This window comes from Danio rerio, chromosome 23, assembly GCF_049306965.1.
Source record: "Danio rerio strain Tuebingen ecotype United States chromosome 23, GRCz12tu, whole genome shotgun sequence".
NCBI classification, from domain to species: domain Eukaryota; kingdom Metazoa; phylum Chordata; class Actinopteri; order Cypriniformes; family Danionidae; genus Danio; species Danio rerio.
In genome coordinates, this window is record NC_133198.1 from 24,964,849 (window position 1) to 24,977,650 (window position 12,802).

A 12,802-nucleotide genomic window follows, 5' to 3' on the forward strand; every position below is an offset into this window, starting at 1 on the left:
ATTTAAATGTATTTAATAAACTAATTGTTTGATTTGAATTGAATTGAAGGAAACCTCTTTTGCATTTTGGAGGTTCATGAATGTATTTGTTTGTGTGTGTGTTTGTGAATATCTCAGTCGTGGAAGCTCAGGACGGGAGCGCAATGACAAGCCATTGAGTGCGGGTCCTGCTCGGACAGGGCCTATTTCATTGAGCAGTAGCAATAAGGAGACCCCCGAAGAGCTGGTTCAGGAAGTGTCCCGCAGAGACTCCAATGCTTCAGATACACCCAAGCTGCTCGTCAGTACTGCAGACAAGAGCAGACTGGAGAACAGCCAACCCAGAGAGTCTGGTGAGCCGCACAGACTCCATCATAATGACAGCTCTAATTTACATTTAAAGAGATTGTTTATATTTAAAAATTTGAACTGTCATCATTTACTTGTGATCATGGTCGAGGAAAACGTTTCCTGACTCGCTCTGCCAAAACACCCCAAAGTTGCTCAATAATATTTAACTCTGGTGACCGTGCAGGCCATGGGAGATGTTCAACTTCACTTTCATGTTCATCAAACCACAGCCTTAACTTGTTCCAGACCTGTTTGAGTTTTCCATTTCTGTAGAACACACAGAACAGAAGACATTTCAAAAAATGTTGGAAACTTGTCCATATTCATGTTTATTTCCCAACTATAGAAGTCAATGGCCACCGATTACCAACATTATTTAAAATATTTGTGTCTTTGAAATATTTAAACCACTTGAGGGCGGGTAAATTTATATTTTTTGGATGAACTATACTTTCAGGATTAAATCCTAAATTAAAGGCTCTCTATTTTCAGCTGTTAAACTTGAAGCACTCTCAGGGCCCTCTCCAGATAAACCTGCATTATCAGAAGAGGAGATGGAGAGGCGGTCCAAGTCTATAATTGATGAGTTTTTGCACATTAATGATTACAAGGTTTGGATCTATATTTTTCAATCTCCAAAAATTATATTGCCTCATAAAACCTTAATTAAGGTGTTTCTGAACATTGTGTGTGTTTGTGGTGCAGGAAGCTTTGCAGTGTGTTGAGGAACTAGAGCAGTCTGCCATGCTCTATGTGTTTGTGCGGGTGGGTGTGGAGTCCACGCTGGAAAGGAGTCAGATCACGCGAGACCATATGGGTCAGCTGCTCTTCCAGCTTCTGCAGGCTGGAGTCCTCCCTAAACTTCAGTTCTTTAAAGGGTGAGACTTGCAGAACATGCATAGACTGTCGCAAAATGCAGAAGTTAACAGATTCTTCATTTTATTTTAGTAGATATTTAGTTTCAGCGCATGTATTTAGATATTTGTTGACAAACTGCCCCAAAGACGAAACAGAGGGCAAAACATGTTCTCTTCCATTCAGTTTTTCTCCATCTTTTCTCAAAAAAAGTGCTCAGGGATAGCTTAAATAATGTGTCGGTGCTCTTTGGGTAAGGGATTCATCAGAAAAAACTGCAAAAATCCAACCAAGGCACTTGAAAATGTGGAAAAAAACGTAATAAAAACCTTCATTGACTGGCTATTCCTTAAAACATCACTGTTATGGCAAACACTTGCCTTCATCAGGGCAATAGTGATCAGGTGCGCCTGGAGTTTCGTATGAACACTATGGTCTCATGACTTATTAGAATATCTAAACAATACAAAAATAATATATTGAACACAACGTCAACTCCTCAACCATTATTAATTCTTCATGGAATAAGGAAAAAACTGAGATATTAATCTTACAAATTTGAAAGTGTTTATTGTTCCTTCTCAGTCTCCTAATGAATTATGCACTAAAAGAGTCGCAATATATTTTCCATTTTAAAAGACAATACATTTGTTCTACTGGATATCTTTACAGAATAATCTGGCTGTAATATTCTTACATATTAAAATCAAGTAGTTCAAAATTCAATTAACAAATTTTTCTAAAGTAATCTTTGCAGTGCTTCCCACACATAGACTTTACTTGGGTGGGCGACCCAGGTATATTAACGGCAGCCCAAGTAAATTTAGTGACTCTTTTTTTTTTTTTTTTTACTATTATTATCATCCTTTTGCACTTTTTTTTTTTTTTTTTTTATATCTGCCCAATATAACCAAACATCCACGATCGATTAAGTAGGGAAACATTTTCTCATGTTTACCCTCTTGCAGACGCACAGAGACGGGCCATTTTGGAACTTCTAAGTCTTTTAAGAAATCTTAGAAAGTCTTCTTGGCACTTTCTAAATCTGCTAAAATGTCTGGGGTACGGCTTTTGCTTTCTTAAAACCTGTCGCTGCAAAATATATGTACACCATAAGTAATGGGTAATCAACGCATTTGCCTTATTTAAATAATCTACACATTTTAATCTTGTAATTAATATAATTTTTCAAGATATTGTCTGTTTTTATTTCCTTTTCTGTCATTAATTTCTTATTTGCTGTATTTTGCTTTGGCATTCAAGTTTGCTTTGATTTTGAAAGAAAGAGAGAGAGGCAGATTTGACCTGTCAGTGGATGCGCATGACTCCTGAATGGCATAAAAGTAACAGAAATCATAGAATTTTATTTTTTATTTTAACATTTTAATTATTTTTACTTTAACCCATTGAAAAGAAACAGTGTGAAAATAAATAAAATTATTGTTAAACATTAAATGGCATGTAGTTAACTATGTATGTGATATGGGTAAATGGTGTTTCAATCTGTCTAACACCACAACTATATTTCAAACCTGTGGGAAGCACTGCTTTCTATAACATGGATAATAAAATATTGTTTACTGTATCAATAAAGAAGCTTTCACCAACTTACCTGCTATAAATTAATTTACAATATTGGAAAATTACTTTTGTTTTCCCCCTTCTGTGGAATGAGATGTTATTTTTCCAAGGCTTTTATAGGATTTAGAAATGACACCCTCCAATAAATCATCCTAATCGTCTTATAAATATCTTCAAAACTGCCTAATCATAGTTAGTTTTATTTTTTATGTTATTTTATAATAATTAAATACCTGGAGATGCCTAAAGAAATCTGATTTTTTAAGGCCATTATACCATTTCTTTTTAAAGGTTTTAAAGTCTTTTAAGTGACCTTTTTTTGTGAGGAAGATCACAGATTTTTATGATTTCTGTGTTAGTAATTTCATAAAGTACCAAATATAGCGAGCAGCCTTGCTACTGGCATTCTACCTAGAAACCATGAAATAAGTCTGAACAATTATAACATTAGCCCCTTTCACACAGTGATACCGGTAAATATCCGGAAAATTTCCGGAACGACTTTACCGGTATATTCAAAAAAGCGCTCTTCACACAGGCGAGGACGTTACGGAAATTTTCCGGAAAAGAGCATTCACACATCCATTCCAAAATACCGGTAAATTCTGACATCATTCACCACAAATGAGCTTTAAACGGCTGCGCTTGTATTTGTAAACATTTGACTAAATTACAAACTCTGTGGATGATCAATATTGTGAACAACTTTCGCAGGATCACTATCGCATGTCGAGATGTTCATAATATGTGCGTGTGCAGGCGCTCACAGGCTGTTTTACAGGCACACGCAAAGCTTGAAGGTAAACAAACAACGGCTTATCATAAGCATCTCATCGATGATTATTTACACAGTTGGCATTAAGAAGAACATATAAACGTGATCTGACTAACTTCTAGCAGCTAAATGTGTCTGGAAAAATATTCAAAGGCTTTTATGCTCATAAACCACGCGGACGTAAATGCGTCTGACTGTTGTGATTGGCTAAAGCAGACGTCTCACGTCAGCCCGTTCTAGACGTGCACGCGCTTATTACGGTAATCTTCCTTCTGCATTCACACAGCGCAGCATTCCGGCAAATTGCCGGTAATGTTACAACTTCTCTTTCCGGAAAATAGCCAGAACGAATTTACCGGTATTTTCAAAAAGGACCTGTTCACACATACAAGCTTTCCGGAAAATTGCCGGTAATTTTCCGGAAAGGTCTGTATGTGTAAAAGGGGCTATTATCTGTTTACACTTAATATTTGCATGTACATTTTTTTTATATGATATCAAGAAGTTTTGATGCTAACAGTGTGTTTGTTTTGTCCCTAAAGGTTTTCTGAAACTCTTGAATTAGCAGATGATATGGCCATTGATATTCCCCATATATGGCTGTACCTTGCGGAGCTGGTAACCCCTGTGCTTCGAGAGGGGGGAATCTCTATGAGAGAATTATTTAGGTGAGTTTTTACCCAGCAGTGTTGTTGGATTCGGACTGAACTCATTGAGCAATTGATTTAATTTGCTTCTTTCCACAGTGAATTTAGCAAACCATTACTCCCTGTGGGAAGAGCTGGGATATTATTTTCTGAAATATTGCACCTTCTATGCAAACAAATGGTAAGCGGAAACACTGAAATCAATCATTTTTTTGCCATTTGTAAATATGGTAGAATCGATTGTATGTTTTCTGTATGCAGAGCCATAAGAAAGTGGGATCATTATGGAGGGATTCTGGGTTGAGCTGGGCAGATTTTATACCTGAAACAGAGGATGTGCACAGCTTCATCACAGAACATGTGAGTTTTCAAGGCCTTTATGCACTTTCATACTGCGCTTAACCCTTGATACTGCTTTTTACCCTGGCTAAAAAAATGTTTCAAACCTTTTGTTTCATAGTTTTGTTAACTCCACATTGTGGTGTTAAGTTTTATTCAATGTAAAATGGATCAGTGCTTGCTTTTGACCATTGGATGCTTGGCAATAGACAGCCAATCAGACATTGAGCAGAGAGGCTCATGTCAATTACAGTACATAAGCATCCTGGAAGTGGTAGAGCTGTAATGGATCACGGTTGATCTATGATTCGTACGGATCACAAACCACTGTTCGGCACACACTTGACCCGCGGATTAATACTTTTTTTTTCTTAATCCTAAATTTGTAACGATCACAAAGAGATCCTCTTGCGTCATTCAAATCACATGTATAAAAGCATTAAGGCTGCGTCCGAAACCGCATACTTCCATACTATATAGTACGCCAAAATCAGTATGCGAGCCGAGTAGTATGTCCGAATACATAGAATTCGAAAATCAGTATGCGAGAAGTACAGGGATGACTTACTACTTCCGGCGAAATTCTGGAGTGCGCATCTCATGCTCGCTGCCCTATCCCATGATGCCCCGCGAGCGAATTCATGAATGGGAATGAAGCGATGCAAATTACGCAGGTAGGTCGCGTGACCATGACAAAATGGCGGATGTTGTACGTCCGAATTCCATTCATACTTTCACATTCATACTGTATAGAACATACTTTTCTAACGGCCGAGTTGTATGTTTAAATTCAAATACAGTACCTACTGAGTAGTAGGCGGTTTCGGACGCAGCCTTAGGCTTTCTTGTAAAATCTAATGATGGCTGAGGAAGTTGTGATGGGTATGGATGTGGTGGGTTTCTTAGTTGTTTTCTGTCGTTACTTGTTTAGCCTGCATTAATGCATTCAGTGTAAGCTGCATGATAACTCAATAAAAGATCGAGATCTCAACACTCATAAACCAACATAAATTATAAATGATGGAGATCTCCATGTATATTAATCCTATGCGATTCAGTCTTTAGTCTTTTGAGTCAAATAACACAGAAGTATTGGGATGAAAATTTATAGTGTAGATAAAACCACTGATGTTTATGGTACAGATTAAAATCACAGTCATGTGGATTTAACGATGCTCAAAAATGAAAGTTGTAGGCAGCAATTGCATTATTTAACCAATAGGTGGTGACAACCAGCCATCAAAAATGTGCCACTGAATAATTCATGTTTCATTGCTAGATGGATCACTTTTGAAGATTTATGAGTGAATAACTGAATCATTTATTGAAAATTAGACTAAATATGCATGAATAAATAAACACAATATGCATCAACTAAATAAACACTACACATTTAGCGTCATCAGCAACAGTAGTAGTAAAAGTGAATTTTTCTCAATACTGAATAATTTACCATTTATTTTTATTCAGCTTATTATTTATTCATTTTATTTTTTATAAAATTACAGCTTCTAAGTTATGTTTGTTAAAACCAAAAGTGTCTTGCAGTACTGTTTTTGTGATAAATAGAAATCAAATTACATTTGTCTCCTCTTCTTTTTGGCTGATCCAATCTGTGACTAAAATTGTATAATGTATTCCGAACTGAGATTTGTGATCTGTTACACCACTAGTAAACGGGTTGCCTGCTGATCTTCCAATCACTGACTATGCAAATAAGTATCCTAACCAGGCGTTTAGGAATGAACAGTGTGAAACATTTGTAGATGATTATCCTAGATTAACAGGGCATAATATGAGCAGTGTGAAACTGATAACCCTGGATAGTGTTTATCCAGGGTTTAGGATGACCCAGAGTTAACAATTTCAAGTGTGAACAACCTTTATGTTGTTTTTCATTCTTCATTTAGGGCTAAAATGATGCCACGTCTCCATCCTTTTATGCTCTGGTTGTCTCCGGTACCAGTCGGAACTGAAATATTAAAAATGTCCATTTCCAAAGTTGCGTCCATCAGTGGATCTCTCATATATCTGCTTGTAGAAGGATCAGCTGATAGACACTGCTTTTAAAGCTCCAGTGTCCGTGTGCTGTGTTTGCACTTGGTAAACAGCTGTGAAGAATGGTGAAGCGATGAACTTCAGAGCCAATCACAGTCTTGTCTGTTTAGCATGTGATGGCCAATCAGCATTGTACTCAATATCAGTAGTAGTCGATACTATTGAAAACCTTAATCACAACTGACCAATTCTAGTTAAATTATTTGAGCTTCTTAAATGAACAAAAAGTTACTTTTGGCCTAATTTTGTTCTAAATGACATCACAACAGCTCATTTTACAATTTAGCTCAAAGTAGATCAGGGCCTTTAGACTAATATGTGTAATCTATTGAAAATTCAATATTTAACTGGCTGTTTATGTATAATGTGTCCTCGTAACAGAAACTAGAGTTCACTCTGTCTGATGGCTCAAACCCGACCGAGGCTGTCTCTAAGAGAACACTCTCGCCTGAGGAACTGAACAAGCAACTTGAAAAACTTTTACTTGAGGACATGGTTGGCGATGAACAAATCTTCGACTGGGTTGAGGTAGGTTTTATGTCCAGCTTATTTTACTGAAGATTGATTTATTTTGTGGTTATTATAGTGTACGTTTCTTACAGGCCAATCTAGATGAATCAGAAATGAGTTCAGCTCCTTTCGTCAGAGCTTTAATGACTGCTGTGTGTAAAGCAGCAGTAAAAAGTAAGTGCCTCTATATTGTTGTACATAATAACAGAGGTGTTTGGGTAGCAGTGCTTGAGCGCTGCAGTATTCTCTTCTGTTTGTGAGTTTATGTCTTCTGCCTTTCCTGTTCTCTATTAGTGTGTTAATGAATCAAATGTGATGAATTGGTGGATTGCTTTGAGAGAGTAGATAGATGCATCATTTTAAATCCAGGTACCCAAGATGCCTGTTTTTTATGTGTTAATCTGCATAGGTGACTTTTAATATTGTCCAAGTTTGTTAGCTTTTGGTGACATTTGGTCCAATACATTTTGTTTTTATCTAAAGTTTTTAAGATTTTTTTTAACTTTGTTTTCTTATTATTTTTCTAAGAATTCCAAAACTTACTGGAGTTTTTGAAATCTTTAATGTTATATTTTCCCTCCATAATAAGCCGTGTAAATAATAACATGTATAATATAATCAAATGTATATGAACTTAAAATATGAATTTAGTATTAAACATGAATCTATATATATTTTATAAAATACTGCTTTATATTTTATTTCAAAGTTCAGGCCAGAATAAATAGATGGTTCATTTTTTTTTTTTACCCAAAAATGTATTAAAACTATTGAAGCAAGTAAGTAATGTGCTTCAACCACTTTTGATGTGAACTGAAAAGAGAATTTTGTCTTTGACCAATATTTTAATTTATTTAGTCTAAATCTAAAACGGAGCAGCAATTGCCTAGTTACTTTTTTTATCCCATAACATTTGTTTATAATAAGATAAAAGTGTTGATGATTACATTTTAACACTATAATCTCCATTTGATAGGAAAGTTGATGTTAGCTGATAGCACCTTTATGTTTGCTTTTTATGTGAAACACTTTCAGAAGAAAAGTTCTGTAATCTTTTGTCTTCTTTCTACAGCTGAGGGCTCCTCGTGTAAAGTGGACTTGTCCATAATTCAGACGAGATTGCCTGTATTACACAAGTACCTTAACTCAGACACAGAGAGACAGTTGCAAGCACTTTATGCACTTCAAGCATTGATAGTAAAACTGGACCAGCCTGCTAGTGAGTGAAACCTGTCACATTTCTACTTTAACTCTTGACTCTTATTATTTAATATTTATCTCAGAAAAATATTAACTCGTGCTTTTAAATCTAGTAAATACAGAAAAACTTTTCTTGTAGTCTTAATTTTTCCCATAGTTGTATAAACTAAATAAACATATTAAAAAACTGAAGTATAAAATAAAAAATATACTTTATTTATTTTATTATATTTATTTATTTTGTTTTTAATGTTTATAATGGCCAAGGGCTAAAATTAATAGTTAATTTTATAAAAACGAAATAAACATATAAATTTATTAAACTAAAGTATTTAGTAAAATACTTTTTTTCTTAAGTGTTAATAGTGTTCAGGGGCTAAAAATCTTTTTTTTTTTTTTTTTTTAGATAAATAAATATATTAATTAAAAAAACTAAAGTGTATTTAATAAAATACATACTTTATTAATATAATTTGATTTTTTGTTTTGTTTTTAACATTTATAATGGCCAAGAGCTAAAAATCAATAATTTATTTGATAAAACTAAATATTATTTAGCAATTTAAAAAACTAAAGTATATCCGCTTGTTAAGTCATGACATATGGGATACTGTTTCCGGGTCCAAGCCGTTACTCATTTAGTTTGAGAAAATATTCATTTATGACCACTTTTTAGTCATATCACACATTAAAGTGTATTTTATATAGTCATGATGTACACAACAGTCTCTGGACTTTCTGCAACACAGACACCAATATTTTAACAATTTTTAAAAAGTTAATCACTTTCTGGCCATCTGATATTAGTCATGGAAATATTTAAAGTATTACATTGCTTTGTAAACATTTATTATTACCATTTGTTGAGTCTCCCCATACAGTTTAATAGCGCAATTGGACCCAGCAACTGCTTCGCATGACGTTACATTTAACAAATGGTTAATAAAACACATATTATTATTATTATTGTATTTATCTATTTTGTTTTTAATGCTTATAATAGTCAAGGGCTAAAAATCAATGGTTTATTTTATAAAAACTAAATAAATATAGTAATTTAAAAAACTAAAGTATATTTAAAAAACATACTTCAATTAATACAATTATTATTTTATTAATTTTTTAATGTTTATAATGGGTTAAAAATGAATGATTAATCTTTGTATCTTTATTGCAGATTTGCTCCGGATGTTTTTTGACTGTTTGTATGATGAGGACGTGATCTCTGAAGACGCTTTCTATAAATGGGAGGTCAGTAAAGACCCCGCTGAACAGCAAGGCAAAGGTGTTGCCCTGAAGTCCGTCACAGCCTTCTTCACGTGGCTGCGCGAGGCCGAGGAAGAGTCCGAGGACAATTGACGACAGGACAAACAGGGACACATTGGTCAACTAGTGCTGAAAAGACAATAGTCGCTGAAACAATAACTGCATCAAATTAAAATGTAACATAACAAGCAACACATTATGCATCAGGATGGATTTCCAATGGTACGGTTCACTGACACGCAGCGACCCGACAACAACTTACAAATTGCTGGAGCACTAAACAAAAATGTATTATTTATAGAAATGTTGCATTTAAGTTTTTTTTTTATTATTTTTTTTTTGTTTTGTTACTTTTTAAGAGGACTTTAATAATACAAACATGCAACAGTGAAACAAAACGTACGTTCAGACTCGTTAATTTATTTTTTTTAAGAACCGCATACACAAATGCTATTTAGCATTCACAGCGAGAGGTGATCAGTGGGTAGAGAAATAATGTTCATCGTTTTATTATTAATATAATGACAATAACAATTATTAAAATACAACTGAAGTGATTTTTCAAACTGTGGAGAGAGGTTTTATTGAGGTTGAGCACAGACGAGATATGCTCTGCGTTTAGGACATCGGTACTAAAGTGTTTAGTACATGTTTAAGGTTATTCTCTCAATAACCATACCAAATGTTTCTCTGCTTTAGCTTGTTCTTTGTGAAACATTTAACCCGGCAGGAACTATGCATTCAGGGGACTGCTGGCATCACATGAGACGAGAGCTCAGAACGAGCAGACGGGGACGTGTACAAAAACACTAAGGAGATGTTGCTGAACCTAAAGTGCTTGTTATTCTTCATACTGATAGAGCAAATTTAAAGCTTGTAAATAAATTAAAGACAAAAAAAGATTCATAAAAAATACACAAATTGTGGTGATGGTGTGTGCATTTACTACGGTGTTAGTGAGGGTCATCATAAGTCTTAGAGTCAGTATAAACGATGTGTCTGTGGCATTTCATTCATTTATTTACTTTTTGTCCCTTTATTAATCAGGAGTCGCCACAGCAGAATGAACTGCCAACTTATCCAGCTTATGTTTTATGCAGTGGATGCCCTTCCAGACACAACCCAAAACTGGGAAACACCCATACACACACTTTCACAGACATAGACTACGGCCAATTTAGCTTTTTCAATTCACCTATAGCACATGTCTTTGGACTGTGAGGAAAACCAGAGCACCCGGAAGAAACCCACGCCAAAACAGGGAGAACATGCAAACTCCACAAAGAATTGCCAACTGGCCCAGCCTGGGCTCGAACCAGCGACCTTCTTGCTGTGAGGCGATTGTGCTACCCACTGTGAAGCCATTATTTTGTTATTATCTTCATTGTTTTCATAATCTTTAAATACCTTAACTTTTTTCCCCCGCTTGAAAGACTTTTCTTCACAACTGGTCACATGGAAGGCTTTAGGGTGGGGCTATCAGTGTAGATCTCATTCGTGCCCTGTTTTCATCCAGTCATCAATCTTCCTTCAGTTTTTTAGCAACGCCCATTTTCCAACGATCCAAATGGTTCTAAAAAGGATGCCATTATGCACCGCCTTATATTTGTTTCAATTGGTTGTACATCACAATAAGGGAAAAGGGGCAGTTTTAACTGGTTTCATACTGACTTTAAAGTTGACAGTTGGTAACTTAAACAATTAAAATGAAATATTTTTGCAGTCATTCAAATAATAAAATGGAATCAATGACTGAAAAGAATAAAAATAGATTATTAATTAAATATTAATGTAAAAAAAATTAAAAGTCATTTTTTGATTATGGCAAAGCTAATTCAGCTTCATTCAGTCTTTCTGCTTGTTAAGTGTGACATCACACGTTGCAGCTTCCGGGTCCAAGAGCCATATCAAACTGTATGGGGACACTCGCATCATAAAAATAAACATTCACAAAAAGATGTAAAACTTTCGAAAATCACGATCACAATATAAACATAAGTAATATCAGATGGCCAGAAGGTTTTTATAAATTATTAAAATATTGGTGTCTGAGATGCAGAAAGTCCAGAGACTGTTGTGTACACCATGATTATATAAAATACACTTTAATGTGTGATATGACTAAAATGAGGTCATAAATGAATATTTTCTCAATTCAAATTAGTGGCTTGAATGCAGAAAGAGTGTTTCAAATGTCACTGATACATCATGACTCAAGCGGTTAGTAGTCTTACATGATCCTTACAAAAATATTCAAATCTACTGCTTTTCTCCACAGGAAACAATAATAATAGTAACAGTATCAATTTCTACAAAATATTGAGCATTCTTTGACGAAACCTTACAATTGGTAAAAGGAAAGCTTTTTTATGTTTTGACCAATGCAATCATGCTTAAGAATGGAATGATTTTTGTTAGTTTATGATAGAACATTTATTTCTAACTAATGGAAGCTATTTTTTAACATGCATAAGGCATGTTGTCATTTTACTCATAAGATCTCATTTTTGTCAAAATGTTTACGGCATTTTGATACAAAATTCCAGGTATTAGTTATTGTATTGACTAAAATTTGATGAATCAATGAAGAAAAATATCACATACATTTTGGATAGACTAAAGGTGAGTAAATTACAGCCGATGTTTATTTTTGTGTGAACTATCCTTTGGCTAATTCACGCATAAAGGCCTTTTTGAAAAAAATTCTCCTGATTAAAGTAAACGTACATACGATAGAAAATTCTCAAAGTTACTGTTAAAAAAAGAAAATGTGTTAAAAAAAATAATGAATTCTGTTTTAGTCGTTATTTGTAGGTTGGTCGCTCCCTTATTGCATTTCCCGCCATTTTAGATTGGCAAAGCTTGACTACAAGTTAATGACTAGATGAAACTAAACGATGGGAAAAGTAGAATCACCACAGAAAATGCAAGCTTGACTACAAGTTAATGACTAGATGAAACTAAACGATGGGAAAAGTAGAATCACCACAGAGAATGCAAGTCTGAAACCATTTTTTTAAAAGTTGTTATTGAAAGAAATGCATCGGTCTGGTGGGCAAATATGGAAGAACTTGATGCTGGAGAAAATCTTGCTGGACATAGTGGACAGGTATTTATAAATCTAAATGTCACTAAGTTAGTGTTTTCCATAACATTGAGAGGCTATCGTTTAACACAAGAAACAAACTCATACATGTTGCAATTTTGGAAGTGCGTGACAAATATTTTTCAGTAAACTTGA

General features: G+C 34.6%; 1 protein-coding gene and 1 long non-coding RNA gene across 34 annotated transcripts in view; both read left to right on the forward strand.

Annotated features, from left to right (window-relative positions):
* Window positions 1-10,474, forward strand: part of eif4g3b (eukaryotic translation initiation factor 4 gamma, 3b) — an 82,273-nt gene extending 71,799 nt beyond the window's left edge. For all 31 annotated transcript variants that reach the window (XM_073938898.1, XM_009296897.5, XM_009296899.5 and 28 more), the window contains 10 exons: window positions 118-332; window positions 823-941; window positions 1,036-1,208; window positions 4,084-4,209; window positions 4,288-4,369; window positions 4,450-4,548; window positions 6,967-7,113; window positions 7,188-7,269; window positions 8,168-8,314; window positions 9,473-10,474. In XM_073938898.1, the coding sequence (XP_073794999.1) occupies window positions 118-332; window positions 823-941; window positions 1,036-1,208; window positions 4,084-4,209; window positions 4,288-4,369; window positions 4,450-4,548; window positions 6,967-7,113; window positions 7,188-7,269; window positions 8,168-8,314; window positions 9,473-9,654 (1,372 nt within the window). In that variant the 3' untranslated portion in view covers window positions 9,655-10,474. The remainder of the gene's footprint in view (window positions 1-117; window positions 333-822; window positions 942-1,035; window positions 1,209-4,083; window positions 4,210-4,287; window positions 4,370-4,449; window positions 4,549-6,966; window positions 7,114-7,187; window positions 7,270-8,167; window positions 8,315-9,472) is intronic.
* A 1,921-nt stretch (window positions 10,475-12,395) lies between these two features.
* The window catches only part of LOC141380487 (uncharacterized), a 76,599-nt gene continuing 76,192 nt past the window's right edge, over window positions 12,396-12,802 (forward strand). For all 3 annotated transcript variants that reach the window (XR_012398483.1, XR_012398482.1, XR_012398484.1), the window contains exon 1: window positions 12,396-12,670. This is a non-coding gene — a long non-coding RNA (uncharacterized lncRNA). The remainder of the gene's footprint in view (window positions 12,671-12,802) is intronic.